General features: G+C 45.5%; 1 protein-coding gene across 1 annotated transcript in view; it reads left to right on the top strand.

Annotated features, from left to right (window-relative positions):
* The first annotated feature begins 1174 nt into the window (after nt 1–1174).
* The window catches only part of LOC108521060 (multidrug resistance-associated protein 5-like), a 27987-nt gene continuing 4752 nt past the window's right edge, over nt 1175–24409 (top strand). Inside the window, exons 1-7 of the mRNA XM_017860636.1 lie at nt 1175–1365; nt 2244–2333; nt 5244–5433; nt 10488–10647; nt 19437–19515; nt 20799–20912; nt 22329–22493. Coding sequence (XP_017716125.1) covers nt 1234–1365; nt 2244–2333; nt 5244–5433; nt 10488–10647; nt 19437–19515; nt 20799–20912; nt 22329–22493 — 930 coding nt within the window. The 5' untranslated portion in view covers nt 1175–1233. The remainder of the gene's footprint in view (nt 1366–2243; nt 2334–5243; nt 5434–10487; nt 10648–19436; nt 19516–20798; nt 20913–22328; nt 22494–24409) is intronic.

The following is a 24409-nucleotide window of genomic DNA, read 5'->3' as shown; positions in this document are numbered from 1 at the left end:
AGAATATCTCTGAAAGGATTTAAGAAAACCTGTTAGTTGTCACTGGAAGGGAGAACTGAGTAGCTGGAAGATGGGAAGGAGACAGACTTGACTTTTCATGGTAAATCTTTTGTAACTTTTAAATTTTCTATTCTGTATATATGTTGCCTATTGCAAAAGTTAGGTAACTATTTTTAGAGAGAAAATTTAGAATAGAAAGTTTAGAAAAAAATATTTTCAGAATGTTAAATGACTCAGAAAAATAATTCCTAAACTTTAAGCAGAAAGGAAAGTGAAATGTACTAAATACATACATGTGTACATACCTACACACAGTAAATGTAAGTGCATTGAAAAAAACTGCTGGGAGGAAATGCAGCAGAATATCAACTCTGGTTTTAACAGGGTGATGAGATTATTGGAATTTTACATCTTCCTATTTTTATTGCATTTTCTAAATTTTCTCTAAAGATTACACATTTTATTGGAAAGAGGAAAAGTGATTTTTCAAAGCAAAGCACATCTGCGCAGCAGAACTTCCTACTCTGGAGTTCTAGTTGTACATGGTGCACTGAGCCTTCAGAGGGGTCTGGTCTGCTCTCTGGGACCCCTATTGATGGCCGTGCCATGCACCTTCAGTAGCAGTCAAGGTTGCCTGAGTCCCTTTTGCTGTGGTTTAGCTCGCTTCTCCTGGTGCTTGGCTCCACAGCTGGGGAACAAGTGCCATTCTGCACAGTGGCGGTGTGTGCACACACTTACGGTGTTCCCATATTCACTCTGAGTTTCTTTTCCCTGGTCTTGAACCATTTCTGCTGTTGGCGTTTATAACCTTTCTTTCTTTCAGAAAATGCCCTCTCACCTAAGACATTTTTCTAAACTGTGACACAAGCCTCTTCATTCAGTCTCTTTTCCCATGCTTACTCTGTGCTGAGGTAGATGTTTTTCCCTAACATCTTTAATAGGATTTTTTTTTTTTAAAGAGTAACTAAGATTAGAAAAACTTAATGTCCTCCTGTGCATGTGGCCTAGAATACCTCCAGAATTCCTAGAATACCCTCCTTGAGTTTCTAGGGCATTCTCTCAGTTAGCAACAGGACATATGTAAACATGTGCCTTCCATCCTGTGATCACTGAAGCTTTGACCGTGTGCGGGGTTGTGTGGTACTTTCTTTGCTTATTAGGTGTTGTCTTTCTCACAGGTACCAGGAGCTGCTGGATGACAACCAAGCTCCTTTTTTCTTGTTTACGTGTGCGATGCGGTGGCTGGCTGTGCGGCTGGACCTCATCAGCATCGCCCTCATCACCACCACGGGGCTGATGATCGTTCTCATGCATGGGCAGATTCCCCCAGCCTACGCGGGTCTCGCCATCTCTTATGCTGTCCAGGTCAGTCTCTGGGATAGGAGCGTCATCTTTGCTTATTGAGTTCTTCCTGTGCTGACGTAAAAGAGGCATGATTGGTGGAGGCTCCACCCTGAGCCGTTATTTCACCTCTAGACCCCTAGAGTTGCTTGTGGGCTGATTTGACAGTAACAATCTGGATTTGACTGGGGCAGGTAGGGATAGGAGAGAGGTAAGTGTGGAATCCAGGAATAAAGGCATTAAACTCTGTTGCATGTGTGTAAGAAATAGTTGCTATTTTCTTCAAAAAGAAATATGATCTTGAAAATAGTTTCTTACTTGTGGGTTTCTATGTTCACCACCATTTTCATCTCTGGCCTCTTTCTAGTCTTCTAAGAAATATTATAGACTATAATATTTATTTGACAATTTGGTTGGGGAAGACAGTGCGTTATATAGACTGTTTTTAGACTCCCCAGTCTGTGGAGCACGGGGGCTCCAGATTCACTCATTTGCCAGCATTATGTATCTGATTTGACTTTCCTGGAAGCATTCTTACTAGTTGCTCATAGGTTGATATCTCCATTTGTTGTGACTCCCACAAACGGGCTCAGATACAAGTAGGAAGTCCGGAAGTGAATCAGCTGCAGATATGTGTTACTGGAAATGTAAAGATGAATAGAAAGCCTTTGGGTACAAGAAAGTGGTTCCAGCAGCACCATAATACTGCCTGCATTCACTGAGCATTGCAGTTGATGGGGTAACAGGTATGTCTTCAAAGCTAAGAGAACAACTAGGTCCCTAAGACCAGCTGCTGCATGTGCTCAGTTCTTAGTGATCCTCTAGATGAAGGAAGTTCTCCAGCATTGGCCTGGCACATATTGAAAATGAATTATCTCTTTGATTTTGTTTTCCATTATCAGTTAACGGGGCTGTTCCAGTTTACGGTCAGACTGGCATCCGAGACAGAAGCTCGATTCACCTCGGTGGAGAGGATCAATCACTACATTAAGGTCAGACTGCTATAGGCCTTTTACTGTGATCTGACTCCTCCTGGAGTCGGTTTACCCTTTGCTGCCTCAGCTGGGTGTACAAGGAGGAGGCTTGTGTTCTCTGCGTATCTAATCGCACAGAATCTCCAGCAGTCTGTCCACCGTGCTTGGAATAGGGAAGAGATTACCATAAGAGTTTCTAAGTATATTTGTAATTTATGTCGAGTTGAGAACTTCATTGCCTAATTTCCAGAACGTTCAGAATCTTGTCAGTTCAGCTTAACTGACTAATGGAGCATTTTCCTAGCACTGTTTAAAACCATGTATTGTTTTAATTCTTACTGTAGTCCAATTGTTCTTAATTGGGATGGCCATCAGGACCCCTGAGCTTTTGACAGGACAAACGTGGCCTCAACTCTGGATTCTGTTGCAGTGGATTGGGGTAGGACCCAGGCTTCTGTAGTTTGAAAAACTCTAGCTAATTCTAAACTGCTCTCCCAGCTTACAAACAAGTAAGTTTAATTGATACTGAGACTATCCAGCTCTTCCCACTTTTCCCCAGGAACCCCTTCTGTCTCACCATGGGTGGCAGGCATCTTGCTGCTGTCCTAATTGGAACTCCTAAAGTGATTTCCTACAGGGGTGTCTTAGTCCATTTCACACTGCTGTAAAGAACTAACTGAGACTGGGTAATTTATGAAGAAAAGAGGGTTAAGTCACTCACAGTTCCGCAGGCCTAACAGGAAGCATGGCTGGGAGGCCTCAGGAAACTTACAATCATAGCGAAATGTGAAGGGGAAACAAGCATATCTTCCCATGGCAAAGCAGGAGAGAGAGAGAGAAGGTGGAAGTGCTATACACTTTCAAACAACCAGATCTCCTGAGAACTCATTATCACGAGAACAGCAAGGGGGTAATCCGCCCCCCTGATTCAGTCATCTGCCACCAGGCCCCTCCCCTGACACATGGGGATAATTAGACAATTCAAGATGAGATTTAGGTGGGGACACAGAGCCAAACCATATCAAGGGGTGTCCAATCATTTGGCTTCCCAGGGTCACACTGGAAGAAGAATTGTCTTGGGTCACACATAAAATAATACTGATGATAGCTGATGAACTTAAAAAAAAATTGCAAAAAAAGTCTCATAATGTGTTAAGAAAGTTTACACATTTGTGTTAGGCCACATTCAAAGCTGTCTGGGGTGCATGTAGCCCAGGGGCTGCAGACTGGACAAATTTGCTTATAAAGAAGCAGCATTTTAAGTAGTTAGATTCTCAAATTGAACTCAATTCTTAAGAGTTATCTGTTTTATTGAACTGCTGTGAGACTTTACAAGCATCTGTGTCATTATTTATATGTGAAGAGTATATTCTGAGTTCCCAACACTTGACTTTGAAACATAGTTTTGAAAAGTTAACTTTTTTCTTTTTTTCCTTTTTTTTTTATTTTTGAGAGAGGATCTTATTTTGTCACCCAGGCTTGAGTGCAGTGGCGTGAGTACGGCTCAGTCCAGCCTCTATCTCCCAGACTCAAGTGATCCTCCCACCTCAGCCCCCTAAGTAGCTGGGACTACAGGCATGCACCACTAGACCCAGCTCATTTTTGTATTTTTTGTAGAGATGGGTTTTGCCATGTTGCCCAGGCTGGTCTCAAACTCCTGGGCTCAAGCGATCTGCCTCTGCCTGCAACCTCCCAAAATGCTGGGATTATAGACAGGAGCCATAGTGTCCAGCCTGAAAAATTTCTCTTTCACTTGGGAACTGAGTGTATGTAAACTGGATTTTCTAATAGAGATGTGTTTCACTGATTTGCTTTGACAGTGAACCTCCTTAGTGGTGGAATATTTCTTAAGCTTACAAATGAGTAACTTTCTTATTCTCAGAAAGGATGGCAGGTGGCTGCCCAGTGTATCTAGTAATAGCTCTTCTTTAATATTTAGAAATTAGCCTCTTTGCACACTGTCCTGATATGTAGATGACCCGTGTGTCCATATGTGCAGTGTTTGAGTTAAATGTTATGGTTGGTGAGAGCCTCATGCTGGAGAGGTCAGGATTACGGTCAGTGGTGGTACAAAGTGGACTCTGCTGAAACCGGTCACATTTCAGAGGCCTGCCCTCCCACTGACTGTCCCAACACAGAGTCCTTCCAGCTTGGAGTTTTGGACTTCAGGCTTAAGCCCCCAGAGTGCTACAGTCTTTGGCCCTTACTTCCCCCATAAGGCTATATACTCCATGGACAATTGCCAGAGAGTTTTAAAAGATCATGAAATATGATTGTTGATGACAAAAATTACCCAAGCAGTTATATCACAGCATTTTGAGCTGGAATAGATTCTCAAGATCATCTAATCCAGTCTCCACAACTTGCATAAGAAACTAAGATGCAGAAGAAGTGGTGATCTGTCCAGGTCACACAGTGGCAAAATTAGAATTAGAGTCTGTGTCTCCTGGATTGACCAAGATGTGCCAGAATGCCAGGATCCAATTAGATGTTCAGTAAATATTAGTTTTCTTCCATCGGATTTAAGCCAATGATTATCAAATGGTAGAATCCTATCTCAAAGAATTTCAGTAAAAACTGCTATGGTGGAGTGGTGGAAGACCTCGTGTCTGCCTGTGTCGGTTTTCCCTTGGCCCCCAAGGCAGCTTTGTGGAAGAATTCCTTGAGACAAAAGGTAGTCCAAACACCACTTCCCTCCCCAGGCTGCTGCTAGTAGCCATAACACTTAGTAGCCATTGTGCTCTGTCTCTGTCTGGTTTAGTGATAATAAGCATTTACTGCCAAGGGATTCTTTCCTAGCAAGGTGACAGGGTGGCAGCTACCTCGGTGTGGCTACTATGGTTCTCCTGGTTTTATTTCTCTGTGACAAAGCCTGCAGCTTCCCAAGAATCTGTGGTCAGTCTGAACTGGCCACTTCTGTCTCCCCAGACTCTCTCCTTGGAAGCACCTGCCAGAATTAAGAACAAGGCTCCCTCCCCTGACTGGCCCCAGGAGGGAGAGGTGACCTTCGAGAATGCAGAGATGAGGTACCGAGAAAACCTCCCTCTCGTCCTGAAGAAAGTATCCTTCACGATCAAACCTAAAGAGAAGATTGGCATTGTGGGGCGGACAGGATCCGGTAAGGATGTGCAAAGCCTTCTTTGAATCCATTGGAACGTAGCAGTTTATGAAATACCACTTTCATCCCTTTAAACCAGATCCTTGTTTGTTTGATAAGCCATTAGTGTCTCAGCCCCCTACCGAAACCAATTTTCTAGGTTTATTGTTGACCTCGCTTTGTTAACATTGAGTGCTGTTCCCAGTCATAAATGTGCACATTCTCAATGCAAAACACTGGGGCACACAGCCAAGCACGAAAGAGGAGCAGCACCCACAACTCTGCCACCCAGAGAGAAGCACTGGTAACATTTTGGTAGCTATCTTGTTAGGCTTCCTCTAGTAATATGTAGGTTTACAAAAATGAGGTCATTGACACATGCTGTTTCATGGCCTTCTTTTAAAACTATCAGTAGGCCAGGTGCAGTGGCTCACGCCTGTAATCCCAACACTTTGGAAGGGCGAGGCGGGTGGATTACCTGAGGAGTTCAACACTAGCCAGAACAACATGGTGAAACCCTGTCTCTACTAAAAGTCCAAAATTAGCCAGGTGTGGTGGCACATGCCTGTAGTCCCAACTACTCAAGAGGCTGAGGTAGGAGATTGCTTGAACCCGGGATGCCGAGGTTGCAGTGAGCCAAGATCATGCCACTACACTCCAGCCTGGATGACAGAGCGAGACTCCGTCTCAAAAAAAAAAAAAAAAAAAAAAAGGAAACGCGTAACTGTAGATCCTTTAGATTTCTAGGGTCAGGACTTGAGTGATTTACTTCTGTTTTTTGAGACGAAGTCTCACTCTGTCGCCAGGCTGGAGTGCAGTGGAGCGATCTCGGCTCACCGCAACCTCCACCTCCCAGGTTCAAGCGATTCTCCTGTCTCAACCATTCGAATAGCTGGGACTACAGGCACGCCAGCTAATTTTTTTGTATTTTTAGTAGAGATGGGGTTTCACCATGTTGGCCAGGATGGTCTCGATCTCCTGACCTCATGATCCACCTGCCTTGGCCTCCCAAAGTGCTGGGATTACAGGTGTGAGCCATCACACCTGGCCCCTTTTTTCTCACTTTCATTCCTGAATAGCATTTCAAAGATTGAACTTACCTTCTTTTACTGCCTTTTTATCCTTGTATAAGAGGTCTTTGATTCAGTTTTCATTAACTTTCTAGGCTGTATGCTTCTTTGGCATCAAAACTCTTCTAGCTTTTTACCTTGCCATTAAAAGAAAAGAAAGAAAAACGCTTTTATCTTTTCTGGCTAATTTATTTTAAAGAACTTTCTAAGGAAGAAAAGAAAAAAGCCATTTCCTCCTCTCTGTTTGAGGGAATGACTTCATGTCAAAACAAGACATTGCTCCAGGTCTTTCATGCTGGAAGGGAATCTTCAGCCAAGCAGGATGGCTGTCCACAAGCCTTTTTACTGTTCTCTGCCTTGAGCCCCTCTGCTGCATTGGTCCCCAGGGGTACACGGCTCCTCTGAAAGCTGACCGATGTCCCTTGTTATGATTTCCCTTTAACACAGGTGAGACAGGCAAAACAGGCACCACAACTTCATTAAACAGTAGTTAGTGACAGAAGAGAAATAAACAAGAAAAAGAACATAGCAGCCGGGCATGGTGGTTCACACCTGTAATCCTAGCACTCTGGGAGGCCAAGGTGGGTGGATCACCTGAGGTCAGGAGTTTAAGACCAACTTGGCCAACATGGTGAAACCCCATCTCTACTAAACATACAAAAAGTTAGCCGGGTGTGGTAGTGGACACCTGTAATTCCAGCTACTCGGGAGGCTGAAGCAGGAGAATCTCTTGAACCTGGGAGGTGGAGGTTGCAGTGAGCTGACATTGCACCACTGCCCTCCAGCCTGGGCAACAAGAGTGAAACTCCGTCTCAAAAAAAAGCCTGATTTACACTCTGTCTTAACAGAGCTTCTTCCAAGTTTCACGGGAAACTTGGAAACTCTTCTGTGGTCATTCATGTCAGTTGAGGACTTCACTGCCTTTCTTACCAGCACATTCCATCAATGCAAAGATGGTCAGATACAGAGGACTCTAAAGTCTTCCAGTCCAGGTGGTCCAAATCTACGTACCTTTTGTTAAAGTGGAACAACTTGAACCATTGCTTCGAGCACCATTCCTTCCTTGGCTTAGATTTTTTTTTTTTTAACTATTTATTTATTTAGAGACAGAGTTTCACTCTTGTCTTGTTGCCCAGGCTGGAGTGCAGTGGCGTGATCTCGGCTCACTGCAACCTCTGCCTCCTGGGTTCAAGTGATTCCCCTGCCTCAGCCTCCCTAGTAGCTGGGATTACAGGTGCCCACCACCACACCCAGCTAATTTTTTGTATTTTTAGTAGAAACAGGGTTTCACTATGCTGGCCAGGCTGGTCTCAAACTCCTGATCTCAGGTGATCCACCCGCCTTGGCCTCCCAAAGTGCTGGGATTACAGGCAAGAGCCACTGCACCTGGCTCCCTTAGCTTAGCTCTTAAAGCACTGCCTTGGCCCAGAGGGGGTGTCTCCCTCCCCTTCTTCTATCTGGGAAAGGGGCCAGGAACTGAGTCCCCCAACTCTGAACAGAGTCATTCATTTCTTTTCTTTTCTCAGAGTCATTCATTTCTTTTCTTTTCTTTTTTATTTTTTATTTTGAGAGACAGAGTCTCGCTCTGTCGCCCAGGCTAGAGTGCAGTGGTGTGATCTCGGCTCTGGAGTAGCTGGAATTACAGTCACATGCCACCATGCCCAGATAATTTTTTTTTTTTTTTTTAAAGTAGAGACCAGGTTTTGCCGTATTTGCCAGGCTGGTCTCAAACTCCTGGCCTCAAGTGATCCACCCACCTTGGCCTCCCAAAGTGCTGGGATTACAGTGAACCACTGCGCCCACCGGCCTGGAGTCATTCATTTCTAGGAGAAGAACTATGCTGCTAGACAAACCAGGTTTCCTAACTTGTTTCTGGTAGAAGGATGTGGGGATTGTTGCATTAGGAAGATGGGTCCTAATATACTCTCCTAATACAGCTTTTTCCAAGTTCCTGGGCATTACTTCTTCCAAGTTTTATGGGTGTTTTCAGGTTCCCATTAGGCTGTAAGACAGAAGTATGCCCAGGGGACAGATCCCGACAGTGGGGTTGTGGCTGTAGACACTGGGGCAAGGTGGGCTGTTTGTGCCCTCCATGAGTGCTGAAGAGACAGCATCACTGTGATCTCGATGAGGCCCTCATGAGAGATCTTTTATGACATGGAGGCAAAAGAAGGGTAGGAGGGTCAAGAACCAGGCGTTCAGCCAAGGAAAATGATGCAACAGCTAAAACACCGTAGTTCTAAATCTAAACCGTGGAACCAAGTTGCAGAAAGGTAGACAGGACTATGGCAAACTTATTTTCTTTTTGGCACTATAGAGAGAGCACCTTTTAAATGTTTATATCCTTTGACATAGTAGTTTCAGTTCTAAGATTCTTTCCCAAGGAAATCATCTGAGGTAGCAGTAAAGTTTCAGCACTAAGATATAGGACACAACGTTATTATAAGTTTTACATAAACTAAATGTTCACCCTAAGAGGGCTGATTGATCAAGAATATGTCCACATGATAGAATATTGCAACCACTAAAATTGTATCTTGAAAATGTTTTTTAAAACGGTTGACTGCCTGTTATACACATGCTTTTGTTTTGAGTTTGTTTGTTCTTTTGGTAATCTTTGTCTTGGTTTGTTTGGGAAAACAGAGTAGAGTCTCATTCTGTTGCCCAGGCTGGAATGCAATGATGTGATCTCGGCTCACTGCGACCTCCACCTCCCAGGTTCAAGCGATTCTCCTGCCTCAGCTTCCTGAGTAGCTGGGATTACAGGCACACACCACCACGCCTGGCTAATTTTTGTATTTATAGTAGAGATAGGGTTTCGCCATGTTGGCCAGGCTGGTCTCGAACTCCTGACCTCAGGTGATCCGCCCGCCTCAGCCTCCCAAAGTGCTGGGTGGCGTGAGCCACCGTGCCTGGCCAATACAGTGTTAAGTGAAAAAAGCAATTACAATATTGCATTTCTGATATGATCTCCACTCTGAGGAAAGACTGAAAGGAAGTGTGCCCAAAATGATAGAAGTAAGATTATGGGAGATTGATGATGTCGTCTCATATTACTCATGTAAAACTTATCGAATGAAGATTCGGTTAACCGGTTCTGCTGACCACTGTAATAACACTGGTCCCCCAAACCTGTTCTCTGCCATAGTTTCCTGTCACAGTAGAGCCATTGACAGCCACTCATTGAGTCGAGGCAAAACCTCCTTCCCGTGTGTGTTTGTTTATCCCTGGAACTTCTTCCATTCCCCCGCTGCTGCCATGGCAACAAGAGGCCTTGTCTTAGTCTCTCTCTCAGCTGTATTGAGGGGATAGGGAGAGAAAAGGCATCTTGTCCTCTGGTTTGCCCCTCAACTGCTTGCTGTAAGATCTCTGTTCTCCTGACTTTGCCTAAGAAGCATTCAGCTCTGTGCACCTGTTCCTAAGGTAACCAGGAGGCATTTTTCCATTTTACTTTCATGAAAATGGAATGGTCGACCAGGCGCAGTGGCTCTTGCCTGTAATCCCAGCACTTTGGGAGGCCGAGGTGGGCGGATCACGAGGTCAGGAGTTTGAGACCAACCTGGCCAATATGGTGAAACCCTGTCTCTACTAAAAATACAAAAATTATTTGGGCGTAGTGGCACGCGCCTGTAGTCCCAGCTGCTCGAGAGGCTGAGGCAGAAGAATCACTTGAACCTAGGAGGCGGAGGTTGCAGTGAGCCGAGATCGTGCCACTGCACTCCAGTCTGGGCAACAGAGGGAGACTTTGTCTCAAAAAAAGTGAAAATGGAATGGTCCCTTCCCCTCCTTCTCAGGCTGAAGCTGTGTCATTTGAAGGTGTCTGCCTTGTATCTCAGGAAAGTTAATCACTTTTTTCTATCATTTTATACATTATCTCAGTTAATCAGTTGAAATAACAACTGAATAGAAATAGAAAAACAGTTGGCATTGCCCTGAGGCTAAACCAGCATTGTCTTCACAGAATTTGCTAACAGCTCCTCTCTGGCATGTCTTCTGACTCATCAGGGAAGTCCTCGCTGGGGATGGCCCTCTTCCGTCTGGTGGAGTTATCTGGAGGCTGCATCAAGATTGATGGAGTGAGAATCAGTGATATTGGCCTTGCCGACCTCCGAAGCAAACTCTCCATCATTCCTCAAGAGCCGGTGCTGTTTAGTGGCACTGTCAGGTGAGGACTTGAGCACATGCATGCCTCGTGCCTCGCTTAGAGGCTGGGTGGGCACGTGGGACCACACGATGCTAGCACCACACCCTGGGACCATGAGTTCGCCATCTCTAGTCTGGTGCTTTTCCCACTACACCATGTGCTTGCTGGTGCAGAAGGGAGAGGCAGCCCCACTGCACATGCCACTTGGTTGACTAAAGGGGACAGGGAGGCCTGCAGCACAGCGCTGAAGAGGCCAGAGAGATCTGGGCTCAGAGCTCTGCTCCGTGACTTCGGACAAGTTATTTAACCATTCTTGTGCCTGTTTCCTCACCCATAAGATGGGGATGCTTTAAAGATCTGTTGCTGTGAAGGTTGAGTAAGTTCATGTACATTATATAAGCACAGGGCCTGGCAAATGGTAAGCATTGGCAAATGGTAAGCATTCGGCAAATGGTGGCTGCTGTCATCAGCCTCAACAACATCATCCTCCCCTGCCTCCCACTCCGTTCTGTCATTTCTCCTAGGTGCACTAAAAGTTGCAGTTTTTTGTTTTTTTTTTTTGAGTTGGAGTCTCACTCTGTCTGTCGCCCAAGCTGAAGTGCAGTGGCACGATCTTGGCTCAAGGCAACCTTCGCCTCCTGGGTTCAAGTGATTTCTCCTGCCACAGCCTCCCGAGTAGCTTGGATTATAGGCGCCCTCCCCCATGCCCAGCTAATTTTTGTATTTTAGTAGAGATGAGGTTTCACCATGTTGGCCAGGCTGGTCTTGAACTCCTGACCTCAAGTGATCCATCCACCTCGGCCTCCCAAAGTGCTGGGATTACAGGTGTGAGCCACTGTACCCGGCCAAAAGTTCCAGTTCCAATGGTGGCTTTCAGGCGTTATTACTCCTCGTGTTATTTCGTTTTCTAGTGTCTTCTTTGATACTCTGGAATTATGTCGCTTTCTGAAATCTGCCAAGATGCCAGAGATAAAATCCCTTTCTTGGCCTATTAAAACAGACCAAGGAGAAAGCATCACATTATCTTTCCTAAGCTTACCTGATCCTACCTTTACCCTTAAGCTTCTCCCTCCTAAAAACAGTGGATTTCCATCATTTGTGTCCCTGTCTATTAAAAAATCATTCTAAAAGTAATTTTTAGCCGTTTTCAGAAAAATTGGTACCAACCAGATTTCAAATAATCATAGGCAGTGTTCAGACTTGTTTTAAAACTATCCCCTCCACCTTTGGAAATGGCATTTGAACTCAAGGAACTTTGGTAGATACCTTAGTCTGCTCAGGCTGCTATATATAACAACATACCATAGACTGGGTGGCTTAAACAACAGAAATTTATTTATCTCAGTTCTGGAGGCTGGGAAGGCTGGGATGGGTGTCTGCTGAAGGCCCTCTTCCTGGTTTGCAGATGGCTATCTTGTTCTGTCCTCACGTGGCCTTTCCTTGGTGTGTGCCTGTGGTATGTGCCCTCGGAAAGGAGAGCTCTTGTGTCTCCTCTTCTTGAGGCCCCACCCTCATGATCTCATCTAAACCATGATCTCATCTAAATCCCTCCTTACAGCCCCACCTCCAGATACCATCACATTGGGGTCAGTGTTTCAACAATTTAATTCTAGGGGCACACAAACCTGTAGTCCATAGTAGTATATCAGCAGAATATACACAGGTGAGAACCTGTGTTTGTGTAGAGTCAACACCCTAGGGTATGTTTATTTTGGTATTTCTGTAGTTGAATCTGGACAGCGTGCACTGCATCTGTGGTTGATAATAAACCATTCTCTTTGGGTATTAAGGTAATAAGGTCAGACAAGCGATATCAGAAGAAAAGTAGAATTTATTGGCCAGGCATGGTGGCTCGTGCCTGTAATCCCAGCACTTTGGGAGGCTGAGGCGGGTGGATCACCTGAGGTCGGGAATTTGAGACCATCCTGACCAACATGGAGAAACCCCTCTCTACTGAAAATACAGAATTATCCAGGCATAGTGGCACATGCCTGTAATCCCAGCTACTTGGGAGGCTGAGACAGGAGAATCGCTTGAACCCGGGAGGCGGAGGTTGTATTAAGCTGAGATCACGCCATTGCACTCCAGCCTGGGTAACAAGAGTGAGACTCCATCTCTAAATAAATAAATAAATAAGGAAAATGTTGCCTAATTGGCTTTTACCATAAATCTCTCTATTTTTAAATGCCATAGGAACACCTTGAAAAAAAAAAATTAGCCTTACGATATTTGCCTTTGGCCATAAGAACTATTTTTTTTAATCATCATTTGGAAGAGAATTAAGAAATAAAGCATGTTAAATTTGAGAAAATGCTGCCACCAATAAGCCTCAGTTTTAATTTAAAAATTTTATAGCATTTCATTTGGGTTTGTGAATTGGGGGCTTCTAGAGTTAGTGGTTAAGAATTGACCATGATGCCGGGCGCAGTGGCTCATGCCTATAATCCTAGCACTTTGGGAGGCCGAGGCGGGAGGATCACTTAAGCTCAGGAGTTTGAGGCCAGCCTGGGCAACATAGTGAGACCGCGTCTCTGCTTTTTAAAATAATATAAAATGTTTAAAGAAAAAGAATTGGCCGGGCGCGGTGGCTCAAGCCTGTAATCCCAGCACTTTGGGAGGCTGAGGCGGGCGGATCACGAGGTCAGGAGATCGAGACCATCCTGGCTAACACGGTGAAACCCCGTCTCTACTAAAAAAATACAAAAAACTAGCCGGGCGAGGTGGCGGGCGCCTGTAGTCCCAGCTACTCGGGAGGCTGAGGCAGGAGAATGGCGTAAACCCAGGAGGCAGAGTTTGCAGTGAGCTGAGATCTGGCCGCTGCACTCCAGCCTGGGTGACAGAGCGAGACTCCTTCTCAAAAAAAAAAAAAAAAAGAATTGACCATGGGCACGTGCAGCTGGTGTGGGTAGAACATCATAGACCTGTAGCTTTAGTGGAATTGGAACCATTTATCTCCAGAGAAAAAATGTTGGCTGCTTTGCGGCTAACTCAGTAGTTGGTACACTGCTGTCCTGGGTTTGTAGCTACTGAGCTTAGAGTGCAGCTCAGGAAGTCAGCTGTGCAAAGTGAGAAAATCGTTTCAGTTAAATTTTCTGCCAGCTCTAATTCTGGCTTTTTAGTCAGTAGTAGACACTGAGGAAAAATTAAATGCCAGACTTGTCCTTTATCCCCTAAGGTTTCCTTTTATCCTGTCAGGTTTCTTATGGATCCCAGAAAATGTTCAGCTCTTGGTATTCTTTTGTTTTTGAGATAGAGTCTCGCTCTGTCGCCCAGGCTGGAGTTTCAGCTCACTGCAACCTCTGCCTCCTGGGTTCAAGTGATTTGCGTGCCTCAGCCTCCTGAGTCGCTGGGACCACAGGCACAGGCCACCATGCCCAGCTAGTAGAGACGGGGTTTCACCGTGTTGGCCAGGCTGGTCTCGAACTCCTGACCTCAGGTGATCTGCCCACGTCAGCCTCCCAAAGTGCTGGAATTACAGGCGTGAACCACCACACCCGGCCGGTATTCTTTTGCTTTTCTTAGAAGATAGAAAGCCTATGATGAGTTTCCCAAGGCAAAGGCAGGATACATGAGCTGTTTCCTCAGCTACTTCCTAGAGACTCTGAATCTGGAAACTGCGCCTCCACCACCATTAGCCAGTATTGAGGGTGGGTACCTCTTCTTGAGATACCTGCAAACAATTAAAACTTGAAAGGAACTCTTAGAGGAAAAGCAAGGTAAAACCAAAATCAAACCAACAAAACTCAGAAAGTCACAAGATATAAATTTCTGAGTTGTTCTGTGTACAAATATAATTAATCTAAATCATAGGCCAGATCGTGTGGGACCACACCCCTTCCTAGATTAGCCAGAATGTTGATCCATTCTAGTACCTGCATCCCAGCCCTCCCTTATCTGCCTGTGTGGGCTTGAGCTCTCCAGCCTGTGTTTCTGCAGATCTCTATTGTTTTGCCCTCATGATTGGCTCCAAGAAGAGAGGCCCCTTTTCATCCAGGCCTTAAAACACTTTTGCTGGCCTCTGTCTCATGGCCCTAGCTTTCCCCACCTTCTCCCAGAGCTCCCTGTGCTTCCTGGACCCAGGAAACCCAGCCCTGGCCTCTGTCCTGTCCCCCGTAGCTGGAGTGTTTTTCATCCTGAGGACTGTCTGGAGCCTGGCTAGGCTGACGATGAGCTGTCCCCAGCTGTCACTCTGGTCTCTCTTGAGTCTTGGTCCCCTGTGAGTGACAGGTACCTTGTCTACCCGGAGCACTTCTCCTGGTGCCCATTCATTAGCAAGAAACAGTGTTCGCATTTCTTCTTCAGGTGCCCTCTCCTTTTGATCTGCTCATTAATTTTTTTTTTTTTTTTTTTTTGAGGCAGAGTCTCACTTTGTCACCTGGGTTGGAGTGCAGTGACATGATCTCTGCTCACTGCAGCCTCCACCTCCCAGGTTCAAGCAGTTCTCCTGCCTCAGCCTCCCCAGTAGCTGGGATTACAGGCACCCACCACCACGCCTGGCTAATTTCTGTATTTTTAGTAGAGATGGGGTTTCACATTGTTGGCCAGTCTGGTCTTGAACTCCTGACCTCAGGTGATCTGCCCACCTTGGCCTTCCAAAGTGCTGGGATTAGCCATGAGCCACCGTGTCCCACCTGTCATAACCGTCTTAATTGTATTTAACAAATGCTCAAAACTTCATGAGACAGACACCATTGTTATGCATATTTTATTTTACCAAATAGTGAGGTTTCACTGTGTTGCCCAGGCTAGTCTTAAACTCCTGAGCTCAAGAGATTCTCCCACCTCTGCCTCCCAAAGTGCTGGGATTATAGGCATGAGACACCGCCCTTGGCCTTTATGCCTGTTTTATATAGATGATGAAACTGAAATCCAGAGAGTGAGAGTAAATTTGCCCAAAGGCACACAGCTAAAAGTGGTAGAGCTAGGATTTGAACCCAGGCTGGCTGGCTGGCTCTACTCACTACACTCACTGTGTTGCCTCCTGAAGCATGTGTCACGACCCCACTATTAACCACAACCTTGATATTCCATCTCTCCAGAAAACAGACTTGCCTCTTTATGGATCTTGACCTTTAGTTACATTTCTTTTCCCAGCATCTTCAAAGTCTCATCTGCCTTCCTCATCTCAAAAACGAAAAAAGAAAGTCACCCAATCTATGCCGTTCTCTCTAGTCTTTTTTATTTGCTCTACTTTTGCTCTTAACTTTTTTCACCTAATCTGACTCTTAACAACTAAAAGCCACAATCAGTCCATATTTCTGCATACCTCAAAATAAGGTTTCCTTTAGCTTCCTGATAGAAGAAGGTATGTGAGTCCCAAAATCTCCTGCTGTGAAGACTGAGGCTGCTAGAAGCACCCAGCGCAGATGACAGGGCAGCGTGGTTTACTACAGTGTTTTCTACTATATCCAGGGTGAATTGCTGTATTGTCTCACACTTTGGGAGATATTCTTGGCTTCATTTAGCAGTGGTCAGTGTTGACTATTGCTAAAATAAAATATAAAGAACCAAAGATGAAAATGTACTTTTGGCAAGATAGGACTTCAGGGGTTCTGATTGTTAAAAATAACTGCCCTCATGTTCAGACACTTTTCTATCCAATCACTTAACTGAAACCATTTGATTAAGTGGATGCATAACTTTACTTTCATTTCTGTCTGTGGGTCAGACCCAGGACCATCTGGCTTCTCTAATGAGGGAAGATATTTTTCCATTCCTGATTAAGCTCCCTGCTGAGGTGGGTCTGGTCTGCCTTACTGTGTACCACCTATGAGTGTATGCAAACATTCCTTTTCTATCTGGAACCCATTGTTTAGTGGTCTGAAGCTCCTTCAGCTGGTGTGATGGACCTGGGTGAATTGAATGTTAAGCCTGGGCTGGGCACAATGGCTCACACCTATAATCCCAACACTTTGGGAAGCCAAGGCGGATGGATCACCTGAGATCTGTTGTTCGAGACCAGCCTGGCCAACATGGGGAAACCGTGTCTACCAAAAAATACAAAAGTTAGCCAGGTGTGGTGGCGCACACCTGTAGTCCCTGCTACTTAGGAGGCTGAGGCACAAAAATTGCTTGAACCTGGGGGGTGGGGCAGAGGTTGCAGTGAGCTGAGATGCTACTGCACTCGCGCCTGGGTGATAGAGCAAGACTGTGGCTCAAAAAATAAGAATGTTATGCCTGTTGTCATATTCACCCATAGAAAATCTGATAGGGCCGGCTACTCAGTGGGCAGGAGACTGCACTTTTGTGTACAGCAGTTCCTGCTTCTCTGTGGTTTCACTTTCTGCAGTTTCAGTTACCCATGAGCAACCAGGGTCCAAAAATATTACATACTATATTTTGTGAGAGACCACAGTCAAATCATGTTCATTACAGCATATTGTTATAATTGTTTGATTTCATTATTGTTAATCTCTTACTGTGCCTAATTTATAAATTAAACTTTATCATAGGTATATATATATAGGGGAAAAAAACTTGGCATTTAAGTTCAGTACTATTTGTGGTTTGAGGCATCTACCGGGGCTCCCTGAAGCATACCCTTGTGGATGACGGGGGACTCCATGTCTGCTGTTTGATCCAGCGGCATCTGATGGACTTACTCGCTATATTTGTTTCCTGGGGCTGTCACAAACAGTTTAAGCCACAAACTAGATGGTTTCAAACAATAGAAATTTACTATCTCACAGTTCCGGGAGCTGGAAGTCTAAAATCAAAGTGTCAGTTGGGCCATGCTGCCAGTGAAACCTGTAGGGAAGGACCCTTCCTTGCCTCTTCCAGCTTCTGGTAGTTGAGGCCATCTTTGGCATTCCTTGGCTTGCGGATGCACCCTCTGGCCTCTGCCTCCATTGTCACATGATGCCCTCCCAGTGTTTCTCTGCCTTCACATGGCCATCTCTCATCAGGACCAGTCATATGAGATTAAAGGCCCACCCTTCTCTATTACTGTGGTATGACCTCATCTCAACTAATTACATCTGCACATTACCCTATTTCCAAATAAGGTCACATTCTTAGGTACTTAGGTGTCTTTTGGGGAGACACAGTTCAACCCATTAAACTGTACAGTATTAAACAACACTTCCTAGGCCAGGGCTAGTGAGAAGCGAGCATGTTCCACGCGGGAAAAGTGCTGTGCAAAGGGCAAGAGGCACCGGAGAGCAGGGCGGGTCAGAATCTCCCAGGAGATCGAGAGACGCCCAAAAAGCAGAAATGAGGCAGTGCCGGCCTGCTCTCCCCCTCTCACCAGAGTTCTGTGATAATGACGTGATTGTATTTGCATGCCTGTAATTAGTAACCCCAGGTATGGAGACAGGTGTGTGGCATAGAGCAAAAGTCCATGTTTCTCCCAGAGATTTTCCTGTTTCCCACATGCCAGACATAATTTTATGAGCAAAGCAAATTATTCTTAATACTTTTCAGATTATTAGACCTCCAAATGTTATGTGTAGATCAAGACAAGACAGCCACAATTACTATAACATCCCAGTTTTCCACCAAATACCTGTTCCACCACCAGCTCTCCACCCTCATCCTCAGTGGCAAAGATAATTTTCTCCTGTCCTAAACATTTCTAGTCCTGGCCGGACACAGTGGCTCATGCCTTGTAATCCCAGCATTTTGAGAGGCCAAGGTAGGCTAATCACTTGAGCTTGAGCGCTGGAATTTGAGACCAGCCTGGGCAGCATAGCAGAACCCCATCTCTACAAAAAAATACAAAAATTACATGGCGTGCGCCTGTAGTCCCAGCTACTCAAGAGGCTTAGGTGGGAGGATAGCTGGATCTCAAGAGGAAGACGTTGCAATGAACCGAGATTATACCACTGCACTCCGGTCTGGGTTACAGAGACTAAAAAAAAAAAAATAGTCTCGTTCTTTTGGTATCGCCTCTGATTTCCTTGAGGTAGATACTGTTGGCACAGTAAGCAAAAATGGCCCCCAAACTGGTCTTCTGTGCCAGGAAATTGCCTTTTTCTTGACTTGTCCTTTATTCTCTCTCTCCTTCTTCCTCTACCCTTCTACTGGATCCGTTTCTTTTCCTGGTCAGGCCAGCTGTCGTGGAGCCCCATGCTCAATGACAGGGCTGTGAACCCAGTAGACCAAGAGAAAGAGGGTGCTTTTCTAAGTTTGTATGTACGGAGAGATGTATTTTATTTTATTTTATTTTATTTTATTTTGTTTTGTTTTGTTTTGTTTTGTTTGTTGAGATGGAGTCTCATTCTGTCGCCCAGGCTGGAGTGCAGTGGTGTGATCTCAGCTCACTGCAACCTCTGCCTCCCAGGTTAAAGCAATTCTCCTGCCTCAGCCTCCCGAGTAGCTGGGATTACAGGCGCCCACCACCACGCCTGGCTAATTTTGTATTTTAGTAGAGACAGGGTTTCACCATGTTGGCCAGGCTGGTCTTAAACTCCTGACCTCTAGTAATCCACCTGCCTTGGCCTCCCAAAGTGCTGGGATTACAAGCATGAGCCATCGCACCCACCTGAAAGATGTATTTTAACAAATACATGCACAGGAAAAAATCTAGAAGGATATTTGCCGATATTTGCATTTATAAATTGTTCTATAACTAGTATTATTTACATAGTAAAAATAATAAAAGAATAAATCAAGTTTTATGGAGATGAGGAGGTGGCCCAGTGTGCAGTCAGAGCTCCCATCTGGCTGGTTGGGGAATGAGCCGTCTGTGTTCGTCAGGGTTTGGAGTCTTCTCTCCCTGTGCATGTGTGTTAAACATCTTCCACAGACAGCCTTTGCCAGTAGGTCACTTCAGGGCAGGACCACTGAGAAATTCCTGTGTTTCTCCCTAGATCAAATTTGGACCCCTTCAACCAGTACACTGAAGACCAGATTTGGGATGCCCTGGAGAGGACACACATGAAAGAATGTGTAAGTGAAGAGCCTGGGGGAGCCGTGCTGGGATGGTGAGGGTGGAAGCACGGCGGTGCCATTGCCACACCCTGTCTGGTCTGGCTGTGCCGCCAGGATGCCTGTGGACGAAGGCTTCGTGGCAGGGTTCTCTAAGTCTTCCAGACACCTGGGAAAAACTGATCTCTCCCGGTCCCACCTCCCACACTGCCCACGGTCATTTTGGCCTTGCACTATCCATTGATTGAAGATAGTAATGACAACTACTTAGAATTAAGTGATGCTTTTAATTTGTTTTATTAGTCATGACAGTGTAACATACTTTGAAGCATCCACATGTATGCAAAAGATAGATAACGTGGCCAGGTGCAGTGGCTCACACCTGTAATCCCAGCACTTTGGGAGGCTGAGGCAGGTGGATCATCTGAGGTCAGGAGTTCGAGACCAGCCTGACCAATATGATGAAACCCTGTATCTACTAAAAATACAAAAACTAGCTGGGTGTGGTGGTATGCACCTGTAATCCCAGCTACTCAGGAGGCTGAGACAGGAGAATCGCTTGAACCCAGGAGGCAGAGGTTTCAGTGAGCTGAGATCGCACCACTGCACTCCAGCCTGGGCAAGAAGAGCAAAACTCTGTCTCAAAAAAAAAAAATGATACATAACGTATTGAGTCTGCAGAAAGCACACAGTATGCATAAGGACCGCAGACCTTTTGGGATAACTCAGTAGGCCCGCACGAGCAGCTGTAGTGTACAGATTGATACCCCTGGCCTGGGGTGAGGTCTCTGGTGTGCCTGGGTTGAGTCAGGCCCAGGATCCCCTGCCCTAATTCAACTATTAGTAGATGAGCTCTGTTTTTTCCTTTCCTCTACCGGGATTCCTCTCATTTGAAGAGTAAGTTCTGCAGCTTACAAAAAATGTTTCACAGTCACGGGCCTACGGCTTTGGACTTCAAAAGGAGAGTACTTTTCCTTACTCTATTTCCTATTGCATGACCGTATTTTCAGAACCAAAACTCAAGGCCCACTATCTGACTGGATTTTGGGGACATGAAATCATGGGAATTTCTGGGATGTTTTAATGGTATAAAGCTAACAGAATAGTCTATTGGAATCATGGACTGCCTTGGAAGTGGGTCTTAGTGCGCATGATCAGTACACCTGCACCTTCGTTCCAGATGAGGCAGGTTCTTGGCTAATAGTTCTTTCATCTGTTTCAGAATAATTTCTTGTTGTCCTTGGATTTTCAGGAAATTCAGCTTAGTTTCTTACCCCTCTGATCTCTACTTTCCTTTTCCCTAGATTGCTCAGCTACCTCTGAAACTTGAATCTGAAGTGATGGAGAACGGGGATAACTTCTCAGTGGGGGAACGGCAGCTTTTGTGCATAGCAAGAGCCCTGCTCCGCCACTGTAAGGTAAGGCAGTTCGTGGTTGGCAGGGAAGGGGCGGCAGCAGAGAATGGGAACGTTTTAGTGCAGCCTTTCCCTGACGCAGTGGGGTCCAAAGGTATTCCTGGCTGTGAACCCTGTTGGCACTTTCTAAGAGCATGGCCAGTGAGAACTCTAACCCTGACACAGTTTGGGTATATCAGGTTCGGGTATGTTGGGTTTGGGTATGTCAGGGTCGGGTTCTGGTGTGTCGGTTTTGGGGTATATCGGTTTGGGTATATCGAGTTTGGGTATATTGGTTCTGGGTATATCGGGTTTTGGGGAGGGAGAACAGGGGTTGCTTTGTTGTTAACTTCATCCAAGACTGACTTTTGTTTCTGGCCATTGAGTAGTTTTGTACGACTGCAAACCATAGACATAGAAGTTTTTTTTTTTTTTTTTTTTTTTTTTTTTTGAGACGGAGTCTTGCTTTGTCCCCAGGCTGGAATGCAGTGGCACAATCTCGGCTCACTGCAACCTCCACCTCCCAGGTTCAAGCGATTCTCCTGCCTCAGCCTCTTGAGTAGCTGGGATTACAGGCGCGCGCCACCATGCCAGACTAATTTTTGTATTTTTAGTAGAGACGGGGTTTCACCATGTTGACCAGGCTGGTCTTGAACTCCTGACCGCATGACCCGCCTGCCTTGGCCTCCCAAAGTGCTGGGATTACAGGCATGAGCTACCAAGCCCGGCCGATATAGATTTTAAAACTGCAAGAGACTTTAAGTTCATCAAATCCAACCCCTTCATTTACAAACAGGAAAAGGAATGTCCAGAAAGATTAATGTTACCAGCCATACTGGATTCAAGGGAAAAAAAGGATTAATTGCACATACTCACTGTCACAGAGCATGTAGGGGCAAGTATTTGATTAGTTTTGTTTGGTTTGGTTTGGTTTGGTTTTTGAGACAGAGTCTTGCTCTGTTGCCCAGGCTGGAGTGCAGTGGTGTGATCTTGGCTCACTGCAACCTCCACCTCCTGGATTCAAGCGATTGTCTTGCCTCCGCCTCCTGAGTAACTGGGACTAAAGGTGCGCGCCACCACAACTGGCTAATTTTTGTATTTTTAGTAGAGACAGGGTTTCACCATATTGGCCAGGATAGTCTCGATCTCTTGACCTCGTGATCTGCCTGCCTCGGCCTCCCAAAGTGCTGGGATTACAGGCGTGAGCCCAGCCTAGATCAGTATTATGCAAATATGCTGTTATGGAAATCAAGGCAAACATGGTTTTGAAGTTGTATCACTTCTAAGTAAAAGGATTTTTTTACATATATGCGTACTTACTTAGAAAAAAACAGTAGATGATATAAAACTTAATAATCAAATACATTTTAGTAAAATCTAGATTAACCAGAAAGCTTAAGGAATTTAATTGAGTTTTTTTCTCTTCTGCTTCTCTGGCAGATTCTGATTTTAGATGAAGCCACAGCTGCCATGGACACAGAGACAGACTTACTGATTCAAGAGACCATCAGAGAAGCATTTGCAGACTGTACCATGCTGACCATTGCCCATCGCCTGCACACGGTTCTAGGCTCCGATAGGATTATGGTGCTGGCCCAGGGACAGGTACCGAGTCCTTCAGGGACTTTGGCTTGGCACATCTGGGAGGAAACTGACTCCTGGCAGGGATGGACTGATTGCCATCTTGATAGCGTTCTGGGCATTCAGATAAGCACTTGCAGCAACTCTATTTAGCTGCTATTGGGAAGGATGCAGCCTCCTAATCACAAGATTACTCAGGCACACTCTGATGGGGTTCTCATTTTACTTTACTATTTGTCCTTTTGTTGCTTGTGAGTAGTGACACTTTGACTTAAGTCAGAGAGTACATGTACTTAGTGACTCATTCACATCCACAATGATCACCCCTGGCATACTTGGGCCAGAGAGTATAGATACTTAGTGACTCATTCACATACACAATTATCCCTGGTACATGTACTCAGTGGCTCATTCACATCCACAATGATCACCCCTGGCATACTTGGGTCAGAGAGTATAGATACTCAGTGACTCATTCACATACACAATGATCACCCCCACAGAGGCCTGTTGAGACCAGCCAGCACATGTTTGCTTTTTTGCAATCACGTAGCGGCGCCAAACTTCTTACCCTGTTGTTTCAGGCGTTCCCATAGCCTGGCCCTAGCCTTGCCTTCTTCATTTTCCACTCTTCCCTTACAGGCGCCATTGGCTATGGACATCTTGCATTCTCCAAGCTTTTTATTTGTCTTTACTCAGACAGTTCCATCTACCTAAAAGGCCCTTTGCCCTTCTCTCCCCCATATCCACCTGCTCACAACTTGCCTGTCCCTGAAGAATGACATGGCCCAGATGCCAAAGCCTCCATGAACCCTCCTGGCTGCCTCAGCTGCCCTAGGCTGTATCTGTACCTCTCTTGTAGCTCTTCTGCCTCAGGTGATAGGAATTGTGCAATGCCCTGTCTCCCTAGAAAACTCCCTGAATGCTCTCTGAGGGCAGAGTCACTGCTTGTTCATCTTTAGGGCCGAGCAGTGTTTAGCACTACAGTTCTTTGCACAGGTGATGTTAAGTACATTTATGTTAGACAAATACCTCCTTTGTGTGCCCCTAGGATAAAAGTAAATTAATAATTTGGAGGAAATAGCAAGGCATTTATAATGGGTAACATGTCTTCTATTGTAGAAGCTACCACAACAACAGCTACTACAATGGCTACTTCTATTGAATGTTTACTGTGTATCAGGCACTATGCTTAGTGCTTTACATACAGTCTCTCAAAATTCAATCAGTTATCACAACAACCTAGAGAGAGACATAGCGTGAATTTTTCTTTTTTTTTTTTTTTTTTTTTTTGAGACAGAGTCTTGCTCTGTCGCCCAGGCTGGAGTGCAGTGGCCGGATCTCAGCTCACTGCAAGCTCCGCCTCCCGGGTTTTACGCCATTCTGCCTCAGCCTCCCGAGTAGCTGGGACTACAGGCGCCCGCCACGTCGCCCGGCTAGTTTTTTGTATTTTTTAGTAGAGACAGGGTTTCACCATGTTAGCCAGGATGGTCTCGATCTCCTGACCTCGTGATCCGCCCGCCTCGGCCTCCCAAAGTGCTGGGATTACAGGCTTGAGCCACCGCTCCCGGCCGCGTGAATTCTACTTTACAGATGAGGAGACGAAGTCTCAGGGAAAGTCCATAGGAAGTGGAGTAGGCCGGGTGCGGTGGCTCATGCCTGTAATCCCAGCAGTTTGGGAGGCCGAGGTGGACAGATTGCCTGAGCTCAGGTGTTCGAGAGCAGCCTGGGCAACATGGCAAAACCCTGTCTCTACCAAAAATACAAAAAATTAGCCAGTCATGGTGGCACACACCTGTAATCCCAGCTACTAAGGAATTTGAGGTGGAAGGATCATTTAACCCTGGGAGGCAGCAGAGATTGCAGTGATTCGAGATAGTGCCACTGCACTGCAGCCTGGGTGACAGAGTAAGACCATCTCCAAAAAAAAAAAAAAAAAA

Source organism: Rhinopithecus bieti, unplaced genomic scaffold (genome assembly GCF_001698545.2).
Source record: "Rhinopithecus bieti isolate Rb0 unplaced genomic scaffold, ASM169854v2 scaffold_55189, whole genome shotgun sequence".
NCBI classification, from domain to species: Eukaryota; Metazoa; Chordata; class Mammalia; order Primates; family Cercopithecidae; genus Rhinopithecus; species Rhinopithecus bieti.
Note: the sequence above shows the minus strand (reverse complement) of the source record. Positions and strands in the feature narration are given on the sequence as shown.